We start from the raw sequence: 22,959 nt of genomic DNA on the forward strand, positions 1-22,959 counted from the left end.
AGCAGGCTCGAAGACCTGCAAGGCATGAAGAGGAGCCTTGCTAGGCCAAGTCTGAGACAGATGCCCCTGGGGGGTGGGGGCGGGGGTACAGTATCTTCAGTCTGTCAACAGACAAATGTCCCTTCCACAATTTGGACAAAAGCATCCTGAAACCTGAGAAGCTAGCACCTGGGGAAACTGAGTGAGGGGTACAGGAGGAGCCCTCTGCATCACCTTTGCAACTTCTCTATAATCCTAAGATCATTCCAAAAAAAAGTTTGTTAAAAAATTTAAAAACAGGGGTACCTGGGTGGCTCAGTGGGTTCAACCTCTAACTTCGGCTCAGGTCATGATCTCAGGGTCCTGGGATCTAGCCCAGCATCAGGCTTTCTGCTCAGCAGGGTGCCTGCTTCCCAACCCCCTCTCTCTGCTGGTCTCTCTGCCCAGTTGTGATCTCTGTCAAATAAATAAAATCTTAAAAAAAAAAAAAAAAAAAAGATGCCTGGGTGGCTCAGTCAGTTAAAGCTTCGGCCTTTGCCTCAGGTCGTGATCCCAGGGTCCTGGGCAGTGTCCTGCATCGGGTACCCTTGCTCAGTGGGAGCCTGCTCCCTCTCCCTGCCTCTCTGCCTCTCCCCCTGCTTGTGTTCCCTCTCATGTATTTTAAAGTAAGTAAAAGCTGAAGATTAAAAAAAAAATCTAGGGATGCCTGGGTGGCTCAGTTGGTTAGGCAACTGCCTTCAGCTCAGGTCATGATCCCAGGGTCCTAGGATCAAACCCCATGTCGGGCTCCTTGCTTGGCAAGGTGCCTGCTTCTCCCTCTCCCTCTCCCTCTGCCTGCTGGTGCTCTCTCTCACTCTCTGTCAAATAAATAAGTAAATTTAAAAGAAAAAAAATCTAGCCATGATTCCATACTTAAATGACAGCTTTTCCTCCTGAAAAACTCAGAAGTCTGTTATTTCTCCCTAGCTTCCAGGGTTTTATCCCATAAGTTACTGAGTATTTGCTTTTTGACATAGGCAGAATCAAAAACATCCCTTGGTCTGGCTGAGCTGATGTGACATCTACTTCAGACAAACGTTGAGGCACCAGACACAGGCTGCACTGAACAGAAGGTACTCTGACCCTTCTGGCTCCACTCAGGGCCTGGAAGTCAATGTGGTTCTGCTCTTCATAGACCTAAACACCTTGTTTTCTCTCATCCTCACGGTAACTGCATGAGGCGGGGGTCTGGCCATGGGAATTCCTAACTGCCCATCCCAACTTCCCCATCCCACCCCTCACAGGTAACCAACCAATCCTTCCCGTTCCTGGCGAAAATAAGGGTTTGTAAAAAATCCAGTCACAACAGTACCACCACACTCCAACCTCTTTTTAACATGAGACTTAAACTGAGGGCTTTGGGTGCCTAAGAAAGCAGATTTTGTGAAGTCATTAAGATGACTGAAACTTAAAATAGGTTTTGAAATGACTGAAATAATCCTTTCGAACACACCAAAGCAATGGGTTTGGTTACCCATGAATATGGTAATTCACATTAGCCATTAAGTCCAGAAACTTCACTGTGAGCAAACCCAATGTGGACCCAGATTCACCCCCTGAATAATAAACAAAAGAGTGACATTCTATTATGAAAGGACTTATTTGAGAAGGGAGCTACTAGACAACTAATACAAAGAGTGCAATTATAAATGATTTATCACATTCATCCAACCTCATACTGATCTACCTAATCCCAGAAAAAGCACTAAATCCGACAGCCACGTTTGTTTTCTGAAACAAAAAGGGTACCTGGACTGGCCCAGGAAGCAGGCTACCTTGCCTCGCCAGACATGCTGAGATAGCAGAGAGGTCAGGCAGCAACAGGAAACATTAGCAAGGTGCTTCTGAGAGCCAGGCACCGGGACCATGAGCCCCAAAGAGACAGTCAATCCCTGGACAAGCTCCCAGGCCACATACACACTGGAAAGCAACAATCATCAACTACCTATCATGAATGACAAATGAGTGGCTGAGATACGGAGGTGGGGCAATAGGTCAAAAAAGGAATCAGAGGGGCAGGATTCCTGGGGACAGACCGCATGCAGCCTTGGTTCAGCCATCTACTGAGTAAGGTCACCGCTTCTCCAAGCCTCCTCCCTGGGTAAACTTGCCTTCACATCACCCATCAGGCTGTGAGGAGTCAGTGCTTCTAAAAGATCAGCATGGTGATGCCTTGCAGTGCATGCAGGACACACCAGAGGCCTTCTGAAACAGGATAGGCAAAGAAGGCAAGGAGACAATATGGGAGGTAAACCAGAAGGCCAGGCTTAGAACTCTCTATGCCTCAGCTTCTTACCTAGGAAATGGAAATTTTAAAAAATATTTTATTTTACAGCAAAAGAGAGAATAAGCAGGGGAAGTAGCAGAGGGAAAGGACAAGCTGATTCTGCGCTGAGCACAGAGACCAATGTGGGGCTTGATCCTAGTACCCCAAGATCATGACCTGAGCCGGAATCAAGAGCCAGATGGACACTTAATCAACTGAGCCAACCAGGCACCCCTAGAAAATGAAGAAGAGGCACCTATGTCCTAAGGTTATTGCAAGAATTAAATTCATTAACATACATAAAGCATTGCCAACATTATAAGGATGACACCAAGTATACAATACTGTTACTATTTTATTATTCTTGCTAAGGAGTGCAGACCTGATTTAATCTCCCCAAGTCTGCCCTTCACCGGGTGAGTTACCACCATCACTTAGCAGAAGCAGAAGGGGAATTCATTCAGAACTAACTGAAAACCATCCACTTCAGCAATGACTTTCTTCTAATTGTTACTGACAACTCTTCAGAACAGGAAAAAAAAAAAAAAAAAGGTGCCCCCTTAGCCTTTTAAAAGGCTTATGGGCCTTCTTCAAATAAACTACATTAAAGAATCCTAGTACCTTGAACATTATTCTTAATTAACACTTGAGCATTAATTCCAAAAGCTACCAACGCAAGTACCCATTGTCTTCGTTGTTCAGTCAAAAAATGTTAAGCTATGGCAGACCAGGACTCCTGCATCAAAGGGAAGGCAAACCCCGAATTACCTGAGTGACCCCTATCAGCTCATCTGAAATCAAAAGCAGCATCTAACGACTTTCTCAGAACAAAATGGAACAAGCGCTTGTGCCAACACTTGAGAACCCTATTTGTAACTATTTAAACACGAAATACTGCAACATACAGCTTTTGTGTATCAATCATACCTTAATTAAAAATGTTTATGTAATGATACATAATGAGATCATAGTAATGAAATGAGACTGTGATAACCCCAGTCCCCTCATCCATGGCCAGTAGCGCTATAATGTGGTATATGCCTTGGAAGGCAGTTAGCAAAGCTACCAAGAACCTTATACCCCAGTTAGCTCTGTAATTTCACTTCTGGAATGTGTAAGGCAAGAATTCAAAGGAAGGGAAAGGCCCCACAGGGGAAGACATCCATTGCAGGTTAACTTACAATAGTGGAAACCATGGAAATAATCTAATGCCTAATAATAAGGGATGGTTTGGAAAAGCAAGGTACATCCGCTCAATGAATTATTAGGCAATTATCAAAAATAGTAAGATCACATAGCGAAGTGGAAAAAATCCTGTAATGCAGTGTTAACTGAAAAACAGCAGGATATAAATTCTGTCATCATTAGGATTTATGCACATACGAAAAGTATTTCAAGGGAACCCAGTAGCATGTGCATACAGAAGACCATCTATCAGCCATCAGTACCTTCCTTTGAATATTTTAACTGAATGGCACAAGGCAGTCTAACTTTGGGGAAGGCTTTTGAAAACAGCAGCACCAGAAATACAAGCACTTGAGGGATGAACCAGACTGGAAGGAGTCATAAAGTAGCATGAAAAAATAGGGAGAAATCTGAGTGGAGTCACTAAGTGGGACCAGAAGGGGTCCCCATGCACCCCTTGAAGGCATCTCCATCCATGCCACCTGCCACCGGCTGGACCCTGGCTGATGGGTGCAACGTGGTTCCAGATACGCTGAAACGCTGAACACACTACATACAATGGGAGAATCTGAGCTCTTGACACCAGTATTCTGTGTGAAAAATCCAGAATCAGCACAACTCTCCTTATGAAACCTGGCTTGTCCTAATTGTTTGTCTAAATGGTCTTTCCCTCTTTGATGAAGTTCAAGAGCTACCTGATCCAAAATCAATACAACTTGGAGGAAAAATGAAAAGAAAACTTAGAACCCTGGACCCGGAACACACCAGAAAATTATAAGCGTAAATTCTGATTGGTGAGTATGTTTTCCCACATCTAGTTAGACCCCTGAAAGGACCCTAGCTCAGATGGCAGTTATCTGAACACAGAAAAAAGCCGGTACTTCACTAACTGAAACCCACCTCACCCGCAGCGTTCCTGCAGGAGCTCTGAGGCGAGCATTTCCACAATGCCCACAGCTGAACCATCCTTCCTCCTCTGGGCAGGCAGCTCACGCAGGCGGAGCGCCCCACTTTCTCTGATCAAAGTGCATTATGAGGGTGGGGCAGAAATCTGTTCTGTGTTTCCATTCACGGCTTATCTGCCCTCCACCCTCCCACAGACAACTGAAAATGGAGGCACTTCCTGTTGAAAGAATGTGTTATCAGCTCCAGACTGGGCCAGGGCTTAGCACTGAACTCAGGCCAGGTTAGGTAGGAGACCCAGCTGAGTGGCTGAGTGGCTGGGCTGGCAATCTCCCTCTTCAAGGAATAAATGATTTCAGGACTAACAACCCAGGCTTCTGCCTGGCAGTCACATGGACAGTCACATGGAAAATGTCCACTAGCCTGTGAAGTAGGCACAATTCATCTTTAGATCACACCGTTTTTTTTTTTTTTCCCCTGTGCGAACAACTTTTGGATATGATCTGGGAAAAGTCGAGATTTTATTTATTTATTTATTTATTTATTTATTTATTTATTTATTATAGTTTACTTGAGAATGAGTGCACAAGGAGGCAGAGAGGCAGGCAGAGGGTAAAGCAGCCTCTCCATTGAGCAGGGAGCCCAGCATGGGGCTCAATCCCAGGACCCTGGGATCATGACCTAAGCCGAAGGCAGATGCTTAACCGACTGAGCCCCCTGGGCGTCCACTGAAGAGTCAAGGATTTCTAATATGATGAACTCCTGAAGTCAGTGTCCAGCAGTGTCTGGCTCACAGGGGGCTCTCACCAACCCTGTCAATTCTCTTATCTTTTCCACTACTGCACATTTCCCTTACAGGCAGGCCCAGAGACAACTCCTAAAGCAGCTCTGGAGGACACAGCCATTCCAGAACACGGCTTTTCTAGCTTGTGAGTTACAAACATCAATTTCATCTCTGAAAGGAAGGAAACCAAAAAAGGAGAGACTACTGGAATGTGTCCAGTCCTCTGTGTTAGAATCTCTCTTAACGGAGTCCTGAGCAGAAGAAACACACACACAGAGCCCCAGGCAGGTTGAGGTGAGGGTCTCTGATCATTCCCAGAGCGGAGACTTTGATGATCATCACACTGCTTCCTTAGCTAGAATTCAGACTGTCGGCTTCCGTGGCCTCTGGTCTGTCCTTCCTACACATCTACATAAGCTTGTGGCTACGGCTTTTTCTTGTGTGAGGGAAAACCAGCCATCCCTCACTGCCAACACTCTCTTCTCTGCTTTTGTAACCTCTTAGGTTAGGCTCTCACAATGCTTTCCAGAGGCCTGCCTCAAACAAAAATAAAAATAAAAATAACCATATGTAAATTCCAACAAAAAAGAAACACTTTCAGGTAAGTGAACTTGAACTCTAAAAACTGTACTTACTTCTGTTTGGAGGGAGAGACAGAACTGGCTCATCAATTAGAGTTTAGGTGAAGTAGCACAAGGAGACACACACACTCGGGTTCCATCTCTATCAGGACCCTTAAAAATCCTAAAAATTGTCAATCACAAGAAAACCCTTTATGTCTCCCATTAACAACTCAACTCCAAAGAACATTAAGCACCTTCTCTCCCAAAGAGAGTCATTGTGCCCGCAGCCACTGACCTAATTCAGCTTTTAGCAGAATATTTTAGTTATTTTTTGTGTGTGATTTAACAAGCAAATTCTTCAATGGAGAGCTCACTGGCTGTCCTCTTGGGTCCTTTCGCCCCTTCTGGGCCTCAGTAGGCCAGGGTCCATCCATACCCCAGGATGATGCCCTTTTTAAGGAGGGAAGAGCAATTCTATGCACACTACCTACCCTGGTTAAAGGAGACTGTTTTATACACCAGTACACATTCAAATAGCAAGTTTGTAATGGTGAAGAAAGGCATAGCCCAAAGTTGAAATGACCTTGAACTAATAGTAAAATGCTAATTACAGGGGCACCTGGGTAGCTCAGTCGGTTCAATGTCTGTCTTTGGTTCAGGTCATGGTCTCACGGTCCTGGCTGGGCTCCCGGCTCAGTGACGAAGGAGCTCTTTCTCCCCTTCCCTCTGCTCCTTCTGCCTTGCTCCTGCTCTCCCTCTCTCTGTTCTCTAATAAATAATAAAATCTTTTTTTAAAAAAGCTGATTACAAACGTAAATGGTGGGGGCGGGCATGACTTCAAGTCACTGGCATTCTGAAGGAAAAGTTTATCTTCTAAAATGAATCAAAACGGAGGACTCTATTCTAGTCAAAGTTGTAAAGGATCCTGAGGAAAGATTTAAACCTGGTGAATTATGATCTTTTACAACAGAACTGCCTTTTCAAATTGGATGAGTTATCTTAATCTCGCCATCTTAATCGGCAAATGCAGACCATGGTCGGAGAAGCCCGCAGCATTTGCAATAGAGCATTATGAAGGGAAAGCATTAAGTGTTCACAAGGAATGAAAAATTGTGGCTATCAGAAAAACAAAAATATTTAACACGTGGTTACTTTAGGGACGCCTGGGTGGCTCAGTTGGTTAAGCCTTTTCAGCTCAGGTTGCGATCTCATGATGTCGGGGTCCTGGGACTGAGCCCCATGTCAGTCTCCCAGCTCAATGGGGAGTCTGCTTCTCCCTCTGCCCCTCCCCTATCCCCTCAACACACACTCCTACACGCTTTCTCAAATAAATAAAATCTTTTTTTAAAAGATTTTTATTTATTTAACAGAGATCACCAGTAGGCAGAGAGAGAGGGAGGGAGGGAGGAGCAGGTTTCCCGCTGAGCAGAGAGCCCCATGCAGGGCTCAATCCCAGGACCCTGGGATCATGACCTGAACCAAAGGCAGAGGCTTTAGCCACTGAGCCACCCAGGTGCCCCTCAAATAAAATCTTAAAAAAAACAAACAAACGAACAAACAAAACCATGCTTACTTTGTTAATACCACGAGTCTGCATTTCTTATAATTTCCCCCCTTAGAAACGTAGGGAGTTATTGGGGTGGGAAAAAAAAACAATGCCATGAACTCCAAGATTATGTTTAAATAGTGCTGCTCTTCTTCTCTTCTTGGGCTTCAAAGAGGTCTGTGGGCATCTCCCACTTACACTACACAATGGTCTTGAGGACCAGATGGTAGGAATTACTTTTCCCTTTAGGAGGAGGAAAACAGAGGCTTTACAAAACCTTGGCAGCTTACTATAGTCACACGTACAGCTGGAGCTAGCGCCTGGATGCCTGAATTTGTTTCCTTCCAGCTGCTAATCTGTGAACCCCCAGAATAAACTTCAGACCCTACCGAGACTTCACCAAGAATCCAGCAAATAAGCTTAATCAGGGCTTTAAATTAAAAGTGTGTGTGTCCTTAGTAAGATAAAATAGGATTCCCAAGTGTGTGCCTCAGCTCCAGTGAAACGAGGCCACGTTAACAATAAAAACAGCAGCATAGCAAGCAAATTTAAACAACCTCAGATACTGACTTGGGACTATTGACTCACAAGACTCCAACAGGAACACAGAGATCAATACCTGTCATTTATTTTTCAAGTGTTTCTTAAAATCTGAGGTCAACAGAATCATCTGTTTGTGATCAGTCCCACAATTTCCAAGTGCTGACTCTGGTGCAACCAGAGCCGAATTATGGATTATCGCATATACCAACACCTGTCTTTGGAGATGCTTTTTTAAAATTATTAAAATTTCAGGAAAAAATTAACAGGTAGGTCTCAACAGGAACAAAGCTAGCAGACTGTATTTAATTCATATCCATTAGATTCTCATATTGCTAGTAACTCTTGGCAGACACCCACGAAAGGCATAATAAATTACTTTCGTTCCAGTAAAGGAATTCATTTTCTTCGAAGATTCATTTAGCAATAACATTTCAGAGCATTCTAAGCCAGGATTTCTTAAATTTGGCCATGTTTTCCCGTAACATTATTTCATGTTTTGTGACAATTTGTATATTCTTATAGAGGCAGGGCGGGGGATAAAAACTACAAGGAAATCTGTAATCTGCAGAGAAATATGTGTTCTAAGATGAAGCCTTCTAACTAACTGAGGCCATGAGAAGGCGCAGGACAGCCTGCCCACACCTCTTCCTCACCTAGCATTCGGGCCTTCAGACTGTGATAATGAGTCACTTATTAAACAAACCACAGTCCTGTGATAAATTGCGTGGATATATGTATTAGAAACTATTTCAAGGATGATACAGTTGGGCTGACTCCGCATACATATATAAACGCACTGGATATTAAATGCATCTCGAACTCTTCCTCCTCACTCCCCTCCTCCCCGTAACACACAGGCATGCACATACACACAGGCGCCGAGCAGACAAGACAGAAAGGGGGATGTCCAGAAAAGGCCTTGAGATCAAAATGAAAGTATGCGAACTCCACATGCTTCCATGTTCCCTGCCAGGTTGGCGTGTGACTTTCTCAGCAAAGGCCAATGTGGTCAGACAGGAACGTGAGTTATTAGAAGGAACTGAAAGAAGAAAGGGAGCCTGGCACGTAGGGAGGGTGAAGATAAAATGCCAACAAAATATTTACGTTCATGGCTTGTAGCGAGTGGCAAGTGGGATATTAATAACAGTGATGATTGGTCAACTCCCTGGGAGTGGTAACGGCCCCAGGACGGGGAGGCAGGAGACATCGGTTCCAGCCCCGGCTTCAACACCAGCTGGTTCTGTGACCTTATGGAGTCACTCTGGATCCTGGCTTCTAAATGAGGCAATCATAAAACCTAACTGCAGCACTCTCTCAGACCCTGGTGGGAGATTAATGACTTTTTAACTCTTTTTATTCATTTAGAATAGAGTATCACAGGCCATAAATCCTGCGGGGAAATGGACACTTGCCTACCAAATGCTTTTTCAATGATTTCATAGAAACAAACTGAAGGCAAATTGAAGATTGTGCACAATTCCAACTTACGTGACACTCACGATTATTAGACGGAAATCACACACCATTAGAAGGATCTCCGTACTATGACCTTGTATTTGATATTTTAAGAGAGCCTTTACAATAATCACGTTAGGCTAAATTTCACTACCTGTTATCCTTTTATTATCCAATTAACACAGTCTTAGTACTGTAAGACAACTTATTTAGAAATACATGAAAATCTGTACAATGTGCCTTGTGTTTGGTTACAAGCAAATCACTTCTCTGGTGAAATTTTCCCACCTGCCTGCCACCTGCAGGACGGTTTTTTGATGCTCAAATTACTAATGAAAATCAGTCAGATTTAAGAAAGTATGTCTTCTCTCTGAAGATTTCACATCACCTATCACGTCTTACTCGAGTATGCCACACTAAAACTAGTATATACTACATGTTAATGAACTGAACTTAAATTTAGTAGAAAAAAAAAAAATCTTGTATGCCAGTGAGAACACCAACTGCCAGACCTAAGTCCAAATCCTGCCTCTTAGTACGTATATAACCTTGAGCCTGTTACTTTTTCCAGAGTCCCAACTCCCCCCTACCCAAATCAAAATGGAAATGGACCACCACAGGTGAAATGATATTTATGAATAAAAGAGAATGTACACAGAACGCCTGACACACGGAAAGTACTTGGAGAAGCAAGTTTCTGCTTTCCTAAAACCTGCTTTCTATGTCTGGTATCTTGTAAATGATGAAGTATGGACAAGGGAGGGAGCGTCTCAAGAGCAAGAGTACGACGACAAAATGCAGGGCTAACACTAATAAAATGCCCTGTTCTCCTGCAACCTAAAGGCTCCTGTAAAAAAAAAAAAAATACTGAGCTGAAGAGATGGGCAGTCATGTTTTTGTCCCCCTCCAGAAGCCTCATTCAGAACTGCTCTGCAGAGTCCAGTTTCTCTGAGTGGAAACAGCTCATACAGTACGTGTGGAGTCCTTCATGAATGTACCTTTCAGATACTTAACTATTGTTGGAATAATCAATAATGACCAGAATTATTATTTTGTGACCAACCAGAATGCCACAGTTAAATCCCAGCGTGATCCAATCACCTGGAGAAGAGGACAGTGTTGTCTCAATTTGCTAATACGGAAGCAAGCTACATGACTGGGAAGTGGCATTTTCCAATTTTCAGCATAGGATGCAAACATTAACACATAAAATCTATTAAAAAGAACTTTAAATATTAACCTACATAGTACCTAGCCTTTCTTCACAAGGCCTCTTGAGGACACCCAGATACCCTGGCAGCACTTGGGGTGCACATTAACTCTTTCGAACCCCTTACAGCCCGAGCTTTAGCACTACACAGCCCAGAAGCAGTGTTTCTTCTGACCAGGTCGTTGAATACAGTTATCACCAAGGAGGGACAGCAGTCGGGACACAGGTCTATCTAGGCACACAGCATCCCGGAGAATAAATGAGGCAGGAAGGAAGGTATCTATTTAGTATCGAGAAAATGACCCATTAGCAGTTAAGGTTCCCCCCACCCAAAGGGGCAGATCAGCCAGCATCCAATCTGAGATGGGGTCTTTGTCTCAGGCTGAGGACATCTGCCTCTCTTCGTGGAAGCTGTCTATTACCAGCAATGCACCACAAAGGTACAGAAACATTTCCTATCACCAACACACCATGCCTGGTAGGTGTCCGCTCTGGAGAACATTCAGCAGGCAGCCAGCCCACACCATCTCGCCCTCAGAAGACATGGGCACAGAGAACGAAGTGCCTGGGGCCTACAGCGTCTGCCCTGAGGCCAGTGCGTGCCACCAGCTCCTAGGAGGAGTCCTTTCCTTACTAATGATGAGGGGAAACCCTGCTTGTAAAATGTCAAAGCAGGAGCATGCTAGCATTTGTTTACATCAATTACCAAAACCCTTTGAAGAATGCTTTAACTGTGGGACTCTAGCACAGAGACAGATGTCGGGATTAGACAAAGTCCACATTTAGAAATGAAGGCACTCTGAGCCCCATTTAAGGGTGCCTTTATTGATTTCTGCCTGTTTCAAAGGTGTACCTTCCACTTCTTCACCCCATCGCCTCACCTCCTGCCTTTGGCTCCACACCCGATGCTCCAGCAACACCGGACACTTACAACTATGTCCTCCAAGTAGCACCGATGCCCAAACTCCTTTCTGGAGTGTTCCAGCCCAGCGTTTCCTTTGCCCTGAAAGTCCTATTCCACTCACTCAAATGCACTCTGAGCAGCCATTTCCCACTACGAGGTCAGCATTAACCGCTCCCTCCTTTCCATTCCTACCCCAAGGTGACCCTCGTTTAAGGCACCTTCCACATCTGACTGGCGCTCAGTCTCTACACAGGCTCCCCCACCCCTACCCACATTAGCAACAATCTGAGATTAGGTACCTTGTTTTTACTCCGTTGTAAGCACCACCTTCCAGGGCACAGTTATTTTTTTAAATCCAGCAAGGACCATAAAGCAAGGATTAGTCCAACAGAGTTCATCTCCATTTGTTCCAATGTTGGATGTTGGATGTTTCATGATGACTTCGACATTATAGTTGCAGTTTTAATAATAAACTTAAGTAGCTTTTAATTTTTTTAGAGTAATTATTTATGGAACTACTTTTAGGCAGGCAAATGTGTTCACGGATTTCTCATTCGCGGACATTACGTCTTACTGCTAATTTCGTCCCCAAATTCATTCTTCCTGTCATGAAGGAAATTGTGAAATACCTTTTATCTATAAAATTTGGGGACTGAGCTACAAAACATATATGTACAGTTATGTACGATATCTACAGAGTACACATATCTATTACACATACACAATATATAGATTTTACATATATGTAGAATAATTCTCCAGTTTTATTAGTTTTTAGTTACAAATCACAGGAGGGGTAAGAATATTTATAGATTATTGAATCTTATTTGGAAAACAATAATAATTTGGGAATTGCTAGAACAGAACATGTTTCCTATTTGCCTCCGAAGTACCAACCAAAAAAAAAAAATACCTGTTAAGATGTAATTTAGTCAATAAACGGAATTCAAGGAATGATTTAAATATTCTTACAATCAATCCACCAGAGAATATAAATGCCAAAGTAAATGTTACCTATTTAAGTCAACCGAGTATCTCTTTTTCAGTAAACCTCTACATGTTAAGAAAATTTTACCGCGTAAGACCTTTCTTGGAAAATGTATCTATGAAGTTCAAAAAGCACAAAACTAATCAACTACCTACCAAAATTTAAGTTTAACACGTTTCTTAACAAACACAAGAATTTGAAAGAAAAAGACAGAGGCTGTTTTAATACTAGATTGCATGGCAGTCAGCCTTCCCTATCTCAAGAAATAAAACACACTGCCTTCCCTCTATCTCCAACACACACACCACACAGGAAACCGAGAGAAACTGAGTCATTTAAAAAAAAAAAAAGAGTGCACAAAACTGTATCATAAGGTAGCCAAGTCAGCAACCTGATGACCATCAGGAGAATTGTCTTCTTTTTCCAAGAGGTCTAAATTGAAACACAAATTAGAAGTATACAGAAAGAAAGCTAAAGCACTGTAGCTTTATCGTACGTAAGGCAAGACATGAGGCCTCAGGGCACCGCAAAAATGTTTACGTGACCCTGAGACACTTGTCAAGCCTTTGCTCACAGCAGCAGACAACTACCCTCCCGCCAGAACACTCAGCTCCTGCCAGGGTAGCTCAGGAACCAGCCACAGGAACCTGGTTGCCCCCACAAGCAGGCCAGGGCAGGAATATGAGGATTTAAAGGAGCCTGCTGGGAAGCCTATACTACTGACCATCTCCTATGTTGCTTTCTGGAGGGGCGGGGGGAGTTAAAAGAACAGCAGGTCTGCTGTGGACCACTGCAACCATCTTTGATTTTTCCTTGCTGTTCTGATCATTAAGTTGCCACTTACATCATATGCCCTCCCCTTCCTGTCTTCCACTGGGAGTATGCCTAAGATTAGCCTTTGTTTTGTAGCTCTGATGACCCTATGCAAGTGAAATAACCCTGAACTACAAATTTCCACCACGTCAGTCAGCCACGGGGGCCACTGGAGATCAATGGGCTGGGCCCATCATCAAAGGAGGCTTAAAGGCTGGCTGAGCCAACGGGCGCTGTGTGCTGAGTACCAGGCACAACCTTGCTCTGTGCATGGTACTGTTTTTCTCACCTACAGCACTTCCCCAAATCCTATAATCATCCAGTCATCTCACCAGCCACCTCCAATGTTATAGAAACTGTGACCAAAACGGGAGGAAAATGACACCTCTGGTCAGCACAGCCACCTTTCCCAAAATGCTTCCACCAGCAGCTCACAGACAACTCCCCCAGCCAAGTTCTCAGCAGACACACGCCAAGACCCATGCACAGAAGGCTCTGAAGGACCTCAGGAACCACAGGGCACACACACTGGCACTCCTCGGTAGTCACCTGGGGAGACTGCCTGGGTCTATAACCATTATTCATGGAAGGGGTGGAGGGGGACAGTTCCCAAAGGCATGTGGGCCTGTTCTCCAGCCCTGTCAAAGAGGGGTTGCTGGAGCCATCCTCGATGGACTAACGGGTGAGCGAACCCTGGGGGAGTGGGGTCCCTGCAGGGAGAGGAGGACAGGCAATCTGCACCCCTGCCCTGGGAAAAGGTGTCAGGAAACCTTTGAGGTGGCTTGGGTTCACACAAGCGGGTGCTATCTTTCTTTCTTTCTCTCTCTCTCTTTCTCTCTATCTCACACACACACACAACACACACACACACAACACACACACACACACACACACACACACCCTGCCCTCCAGTCAGCAGCTCACAGGGCTGGCTCTGGTAGAGGCTGCCAGGGCTAAGGAGTGCTGGGGGGCTTACAGCACAAGACGGTGCATGGAACCGCGCTCCAACTCCACCAACCTCCAAAATTCTTACTGCTCTGCCGCCTGGCCTCTAGCAAAGAATGGAGCATTCCTCCGAAGGGCGAGGGCCAGCAAGCTCTCTCCAGCATGCAGGCTCTCAAGGGAGATGAAATGCCCAGCCAAGCCGTTGGGGTATGGCCTGCACAGCTCCCGAGGTCCCTCCTGCAAGCAAGGCCAGAACCAGACCCCATCACTGACTTCCCACTGTTCCTACCTCGGTGGAGGACAGATCAGCCTCACAAAGGGCTCTTCCTGAAATTTCAAATCAGAAAACCAGGAAAGCAAAAGGAACGACACATCCCCAAGTCCATTGTTGGGCAAATACCTGTATTCCTGTGCCATTTATCATTCAAATCTGGCTTTTTCCAGGCTTCAGCCAACCCAGACAAACTCAAGTGACCAGAAGCCAGCAGCCATCCACAGTTCGGCTGAACAGACTGACACCCAAGCCAAAAACCTGGATGGCTGCTCCCCCAGAGCTTTCAAAATCCAGGACCTCGTTCTGCCTCATCTAGCTGCTACAGAAGTGCTGCTGAGGACTTAGAACATAAGGAATAAATAATCTTTATTTCTCCATTTCCACGTAAGTATAACTGTTCTATTTACCACTGGAGACTCTTAAAATTACACCTAAAACAAAACAAAACAAAAACCAACATCATCTTGCAAGAGCTACAAATGTTCTTTAACCTCTATCTGCAACAAACAACCGAAAGGCTTTTTTGCCTTGTGAAAATTCCGAACTGACTTCTTGGAAAGAAAAAGCCGAAAAACAATTTGGGATGGAGGACCAACAGAAATATCAAATTTAATTTTTTTTAATGTTTCATTTTTACTTGTCTAAGCTGTTGAAAATATGACAAAAAGAACCAGCTCTGTGGTTCCAAAACCCAGGTCGGAAGACGCCTCGAGGGCAACAAGCTTCAATTTCACCTGGGGTGCTGGTTCAAAAACACAATTCTCCAAGCCCCACCCCACAGACTTTGACTCAGAAAATCCAGGGTGGAGCCCAGGAATCTGTAGCATTTCAAAGTACCCCGAACAGGGCAAAGCTACATGTAAAAAAACAAACAAAACAAAAAAACAACCAAACAAACAAAAACAATTACTAAGTAAATAGGGGTTTTAATGCCTGTGTTTTGCCTTAAACTAGCATAATCCTAAAAAAAAAAAAAAATCACCAGGGCCTGCTGTCAAGTCCTGTGGCCCAGATCCGGCTTCGGGATCCCAGGGAGGCCTAGGGTAAGGCCTGGTTGTTCTTCAAGAGCATTCCAGGTAAATTTGGAAAACAAATTTAGGGTGAGAAATCACCCCTTTACACAAACTGGGATCCTCTCAAATCCCCCAGCATCCTTACCCTTAGGAGCATGAATTACAAACCTCACAAACCAAGTTTGGGCAAAGGCTGACGCAAGCCAGGTTATCAAGAAGGCGCATTACAAGGCCAGAGCCCCCAGCCAGGGGCCAGCAGGTAAAGGATGATCAGTAAATACGTCACCATAGAATACATAATGCTAAGCTTTGTTTTAAATAAATAAATAAACAGTAAGGGAAGGAAGAGGACAACTAAGGGAAAAAAGATGGGAGTCGCTATGATAAGCAAAAGCAATGTCAAGGCCACAGGCACAGACGTCCATAAAACCTCCAAGTTCATAGTTGTTCTGATCTCCATCAGAAATACATATATACAGCAGCTCAGACAGTAACCTGGAAATAAAACAACTTCAAGCACTTCAAACCAAAACTTCTTGCTTTTACTTGGGTTAATTTAACCATAAAAAAATGATATAGATCTTAATTAAGAGGTTTGTAAAGTACTTAAGTTTGTCATTTTGTTGACATTCAAATGTAATCTCCTCTGAAAACTATTCTTAGGTATCAGCTAACTAAACTGAACTGTTGGTTTAGATTATTGTACTACCAGATAAGATAAAATTTGAGATAATTTACAGCAGAGCAACCCACTAGCTTTGAAAAGACTCTTGCGCTGCTTTCACACTTACCCCTGAGGCTGTCGGTTGTGTTGTAGGTGAAGTATTTTTGCTGCAGTCATCTGAGTTTGAAGAGGTGGAAGTTGGAGTCATAGGAACAGAATTATTGCTACTACCTGCAACAGTCAAAATTAACCTCATAAATATACACATATTCTAGTCTCACAGTTGGCCAATACCTTTCAATAAAATAGCATTTTATTTACCAGAGCAAGCCTTTGACTTATTTATGTTCTTAGGTTTTCTTTTCCTGGTTTGAATTCCCTCTTTTTTCATAGCAAGTGGTCGAGGCACCTAAAAAAAATTTTCATACAGGCTTTAAGTTTAATAAATACTATACTGAAAAAAAATCCAACTTTAACTGAAGAACTCAACATCGGTACTGAAAGCCCTCGTTTAAAAGAAGTTGGCATCAATTTCAGTCCAATTTTTATACATGCTCAACAGATCCCAAAATGTACAGACTATACTTTCCCTATCAAATGCAGTTTCCTTTGGAGAAAAATGAAATGATTTGCCAGGGAAAATTTTTCCTTCAACTTAACTGTTTATCGTTTTTAACAACTTCAATTGCAGAGTAAAACCGCTGGGTACGCACTTTTATTTCAAGAAGGTTGTGTCTTCTCTTCCTTCTACACATACAAGGTTAATTTCAAGACTGATGTGTTGTTAATATTTCATGCTATCCTTCAGAAGATGTTGCTAACTAGGACTACCGAATATATCTCATTGCTCCTTTGCATAAACGGACCTGATCATATTAAAAGTCAAGATATAAACTAGTTAACTGTGCATTTCTAGTTGGTTCTATGCTTTTTCTTTTTTGAGTATACAGTTTAAAAAAGTCACTACTACGTTTGTTTCTAAAATGCAGATTTTTCGTTTCATTTGGAAGTACTTTTTATTATTTCTACAATTGGGGTGTCTTACCATGGATGTGTGTGACAGTTTAATTGGCAGCATTTTCTTGTTTCTTACTGGTATATAAGGTTAATTGTATTCTAATTAACATCCTCAATTCAGTAACGTGCACAGAGAACATCAGATTCCTCACTTTCATTCCCTCTCCTTGACTTTTTTTTAATGGACACCACGTACAAATGAGAGACTAGACACGTATACACAGGAGCAAACAGGTGGCGCACCCCATGGAGTTTCATGTAGAGTCCACAAGCATTGCACACAGGTTCGCCCTCGGCATTTCTGCGCCACAAAGTGGTGGTTGTGGTGTGACAGTTGGCACAGGACAGTCCAAGCCGCCGGGAAGAAGGCTAAAAAGTAGCACAAAAAAGTAAGTGTACAGATGTAAGTGACTACGCATCTGCTACATACATTAATGTATCCTTTCCCTGTGGTCGTAAGCATGGACCTTTTATTATATATTATTTTTTTTAAAAATAGAAGGTCCCCTGAGAAAAATATATAAACTAATTAGATGATCTTCCTGAACCACATTGGGTGCTCTATCCCACAAGTGTGTTTGGGTTGCTCCAGGAATATTCATGCAGAGACTGAGTCACAATATCGGCCAACTAACTGTGCTCACTGCTGTCAGAGGTCTGGGATGTGTCATGAAACTCAATCACAACCTCCCCTCAACTGCAGTGTCACAAGTGTCTTTGGGCAGTCTCTACTCCACATGGAAGCTGGAGATAATCAGGGTCTATTTCTCAGGTATATGCATAGGAGTAACCCCAAAACTACAAAAGACAGGCAGACAGAAAACAGAAATAGATCTTGTAAAATGTACAGAGTTTTTATAAAGAAATGTATTAAATACATCTCTTAATTATCACAGTTGCCTGCCACCTGCATTCTTGTACTCGTTTTACAAGGGATAAGCAAATGTTACAGCACTGTTTTAATGCTGGCATTGTCTTACAGTGATAGGGATGTATTTTCTTTCCCTGTTAGTGGAGTCCCAACTTCTGCTCATAGGAAGAATTAAATGGTATTATCAGAAAAGGCACGGTCATTCTGATTTCCATGTTCCCTTTATGCCCATAACCTCCTTAGAGGGAATTTATCTCATCTGAATTATGTGTGAGTTATAAAGGAGGAGAGTTTAAACTAGTAGTGTTAAGTTCCTACCCCAAATGCCAAAATCTAGGTAAAATTACCTAGATAGGCAACTAAAAAACAGCGCCATGACTCCAGTAAAAAAGCTGTGAGGAAAAATCCAAGGACATACATTAAGTCAAAGGTTTTTTTGACAGAATTCGGAAGTTAGCTATACCAATTTCAGAAAAGAATAGTTTCCAAGATGTACAATAAAAACTGGAATTGAGGGTGTACTGAATAGCCACAGGTTTAAGGACAGATTTATCAAATCCTCTGCTTACATATTTAAAAAACATTGAATTTTGCATTTACGTCCTATTTTGCAATTCACATCCTATTGTATTACTGTAGCACTATCCTTTACACACAAATCATACACTCTGGTAAACTTCTTAGCTTAAGAACTCAATGCTATGAAAAAATAGATTGACTTTTGGTTGAAATGTACATGTGTGCCTGACAGGCAAACCATTTGTGGGACTGTTTTTGCTAAAATGATAAAAACATATAAAACCTTACACATCGGGACTTGTTGCTTTCTTTTTCCTTTTATGGTTAAAATAAAATAATTTCCTAGGAGAGCCCGCCTTTCTCTTCATGAATGTGAATCAGCGAACTAGGGACAAGGAGGTTCATTTTATAAACAGGTCATTTATGACAGTTTCCAGTGGAATTTGAAGCCAACGTGAAGTAACCTTGTTATCAGAATTTGCCATTGTAACAAAGAACTTTATGACTGTCAACTGCAAATCATAAGTGAAGCCAGTCTCCATAAACATGAGAAATGAAGGTGAATGGGTTATAAAAGTTCCTTGTAACAAGTGATCTCAGTTATATTCATCACTGACAAGGAATTCAAGTTACACCATAAATCTCTTATTTTGCAATGTGTTACAAGTTCAAATTCACAGTGATTGGTTCTGGACTGCTGGCTAAACAAACCTGGGTTCAACCTTCTGAGAACTAAGCTAGATCCATCAAAACCATAAATAAGAAGCCCACAAGAACTAATTGATGAACACGCCCTTCAATTGGTATCATTTATAATCTATTTACAAAGCACAATGGCTGACCTTGGTCACGGCCAAGACACCTGCCACACAGAAGGAAAACCAACAGATTTAGATGTTAAAAACTCTTTCCTGTTAAGTGCACAAAACAAATGGCACTTCTAACATGGATGTTACTAGATCAAATTTAGAATCTAACTAGAACCTAATCAGCTACTCGGGAGTTCTACCAGTTTTTCCCTCAATCTCAAGAAAAGGTGACCTTGCTGAACTCAGCTAGAACTAAGTTCAGTGTACCTTTCCAGGGGGAGGGGAAAAAAAATCAGTTTTACTGTTCAGACACGAAAACAACAAACTTCTCAGGATATTTTCTGACCACTACTTTTTCTTAATACGATGCGTTAAGAAATGAAAACCATAGGAAGGCAGATGCTGAAATGAAATGCAGGATGCCCTCTGAAGACTGTTTTAAGCTGTGGGAGGTTGTAATAAGTTTAAGGCACATACATTAAATTAGCCTCAGCCACTTTATTTTAAATGCATTAAAAACAAAACAACCATAAAACTAATTGCTTCTCTTTAAGGTGTCAGACTTCCATTGTGATGCAATATCACCCTAATCTATTTAACACAAACAACATGTGTAGCGTTTGTTCCTGCTAATTAGAGTATAACAATTAAATAAATTACTTGGATACTTAAGAGGTCTGGCATCTCACTGTAAAATATTTTACTTTAAAAGGTATTAGGAGTATGAATGCTTGGTTAAACAAATGTTAGCCCTACACAGTGGGGCCTGTGAACACTTTCATTTATTTTCTCTAATCACTACAGTGGTAAATGCCCTCTCCTAAAACCACACCTAACTCTAAGATTTATCCCTGAAGAAATCAGAATTCCTTAATTTAAAACAGTAAAAAAATGCATTTGGACTGTGAAAATCCCAACTTGAGAAGCACCTACGACTGCCTTTCTCCCCCTTTAAGTTCTATGTAGTGTTCTGAACAGCTAGATTTCAAAAGTAACAAAAGTTAGCAGAAATTTTCATCAAACTCAAAGGCAATCCAAAAGACGGGAGGAAATTTGGGGGCTAAAATTTGTCTCACTTCACAGAAGAGGTAGATGGGACCCAAAGGTGTAAGAACAGCATTAAAGAACCCTGAATGAGGCTGTGGGGAGAAAGCGAGTGTGGGTTTGTAACTGTCATATTCAGGGGGCAGAGGAATAAACAAGCATGGTTCTTCAAGAATAAAATCCAAACCAGACCTAACAGTACATGGTGGAAAAAGATCTCCCCCCTTCATCTGACCAGGATTGGTATACTCAGTTTTCCTCCCCGGAGGTTACTGTCACTACTATGTGTCCTTCACAATCTTTCTAGTGCATTTATAAATACATCTAGAGATAGATCAATACAGACTTGTGTGTTATTTTTAAAATGGGAGCTCCCCACACCTTCCTCCTGCACATTTATAGACATCATGCCCTGGGTGTAAGTGTGAGGGAAAGGCTATCTTTCGTTCCCCGACGCTGGTTTCGGGGCAACCTGCACTCAGGAGCTCGAGGGTGTGAAGAGGACATGTGTGTCCCCGCGCTTGGGCAGACGTGGCGCCTGCGGGCCGCGCCGCACCTGTTCCCGCGGGGACGCCCAGGGACAAGCCGGCAGCGCCCGGGCCACAGCAGGAGCGCCGCTCAGGACCGGGCCGAAGGCGAAGACGGCGCTCGCACTCACCACGCGCTTCTGCGGCTTGATGAGGGGCCGGCTGAGGCCGTTCATCTTGCTGTAGAGGCCGCAGGCGTTGCACAAATAGTGGCCGGTGCCGTCCCGCCGCCAGAGCGGCGTCTGGATGGAGCCGCAGTTCACGCATTCACGGCTCTCGGGCAGATCCTCCAGCAGGTCTGCGGCGACAGAGGGGACAGGAGGAGGCCGGGTGAGGACGCGCCGCTCCCGCCCCTCCCCGGAAGACCCCCGGCACCCCTGGCCCCAGGGCTGGCAACGTGCTGCCCGCCTCCCCGCCGGCGCCCTTCCCCACGGCTCCCTCTGCTCAGCAGCCAAGTCAGGAGCCGGCCGTGGTCGCTATCGAGCGTCTGTCCAATACTTCTGCAGCCCTGGGGCGCGCCCAGTGAAACCCCAGGAAAGAGCTGGAGATGGTGCTGCAGGCCGAGCCCCAGCCATCTGCCTTCAGTCTCCAAGGACTCGTAGGTGTGAGAAGCTGCGGCCAAGTCGGTTTGGGTCCCCTGACCCCTCCTTTCCGGCTGTTCCCAAGCGTCTCAAAACTGAAATCCATCAAAATTAGTGTGCCCCTTGCCAAACCGAGCCGACCTTACAGTATCAACACTGATCACTGACCCCTGCACCGAGCCCACAAATATCCTGGGACACAGTCGGGCAACCTTATTGCTTTTATCCCAAGTAATTTTTAAAGTACTTACTGTCTGTCACCCTTCCTTTTCTCTAATTAAAAAAAAAAAAAAAAAAAAGGACACGTAAAATCAGAAATACTGTTCTTGGGCACTTTCTCAGTTGACTGTAAGTAACTCAGGTCTCCCCAGGGGAAAAAAGCACCAACATTAACAAGCACAGGGATAAATGTTAAGTTTTCTTTTCATGCCACAAGACTTAAGTAAAACTTTACTAATATATTTTGAGTTCCACATAGGTCTAACTGCTTCTATCTACAAAGAGCTGGTATCTTATTGACTCAGAACATTACTAAATAAAATTTTCATACATAAAACGCTCAATGAAACGTTCGTATTTTCATACACTAAACTTGCAATATACCTCAATTTTGTCACTTTACTATTTGGTTCATTTTTGGTGTTTACAACTAACTTAAACCTGTTAGTAAGAGAAAAAAAATCAAGAGTAAATGGTTTTAACATTTATTACTTCCGCTTTAATTTGTTGACTATGAATGAATAAATACTATCTAAAATGATAGGTACTTATTAAGTACTTTAAAAAGACACTTCATAAAAGTAAAAATAATTCTGTTTAGGGTTATTTATAGAGGATTTAAATATCTAAATTTGGCTTTTCTTCACGAAGCATTTCAGAATTAATTTTTAAAGTAAATCAACATTACATTCTAAAGCTTCATTTGAAAAAGTGTTCTAGCAAACCTTTTCTTCTCATCCCTGAGCAGTTTACAGCTGGTTTCTACCATCTACTACTAGTTGTAAAGATATTTAAATGTATCTTTGGCTTGAATACTCTTTTAATTCCTTTAATCTATTTACCCCAGAAAACAAGTCTCCCGCCTCCTGGAGAATTAAGTTGAAAAGAAACTAGCATCCTACGTAACTGGAGTTCAAAGTTATCGCAGGATACTGCAACTTACAACACATCACAAAGATTTATTCTTCTCCCCCCCTAAAAGCCACTATTGACTACGGTAATCAGTAAAATGCTCAGGACTTCAAGGACACTGAAGTTAAACAAGGTATTTGTCTTAGTTGTTGACTTTAAAATGTTACCTATCAGAGACCCTCTCGATAGAGGAGTGGGGGCATTCCCTGGAGAAGCCAGCCCTAGGCCTGGCCTCCTGATTCCCCCAGGCTGGAAACAATAAAGACTCCCAGGAGAAGACGGTGAACTCTCCAGGTAAATCTCTTTAGTCAACTGAAAACCCAAAGACAAAACTTGAAACTCGACTTTGCTTAAGTAAAATTTAGGAAGTTTGCTTCTGTCTAATT

The 22,959-nt window shown here is 43.0% G+C and overlaps 1 protein-coding gene across 6 annotated transcripts in view; it reads right to left on the reverse strand.

Annotated features, from left to right (window-relative positions):
• GATA6 (GATA binding protein 6) overlaps nucleotides 1-22,959 on the reverse strand; it is a 31,422-nt gene that overhangs the window by 2,748 nt on the left and 5,715 nt on the right. For all 6 annotated transcript variants that reach the window (XM_044243287.1, XM_044243290.1, XM_044243292.1 and 3 more), the window contains exons 3-6: nucleotides 20,993-21,159; nucleotides 17,335-17,460; nucleotides 16,396-16,483; nucleotides 16,202-16,305 (exon numbers count right to left, since the gene is read on the reverse strand). In XM_044243287.1, the coding sequence (XP_044099222.1) occupies nucleotides 16,202-16,305; nucleotides 16,396-16,483; nucleotides 17,335-17,460; nucleotides 20,993-21,159 (485 nt within the window). The remainder of the gene's footprint in view (nucleotides 1-16,201; nucleotides 16,306-16,395; nucleotides 16,484-17,334; nucleotides 17,461-20,992; nucleotides 21,160-22,959) is intronic.

The sequence above is a fragment of the Neovison vison genome, chromosome 3 (genome assembly GCF_020171115.1).
Source record: "Neovison vison isolate M4711 chromosome 3, ASM_NN_V1, whole genome shotgun sequence".
Classification (NCBI taxonomy): domain Eukaryota; kingdom Metazoa; phylum Chordata; class Mammalia; order Carnivora; family Mustelidae; genus Neogale; species Neogale vison.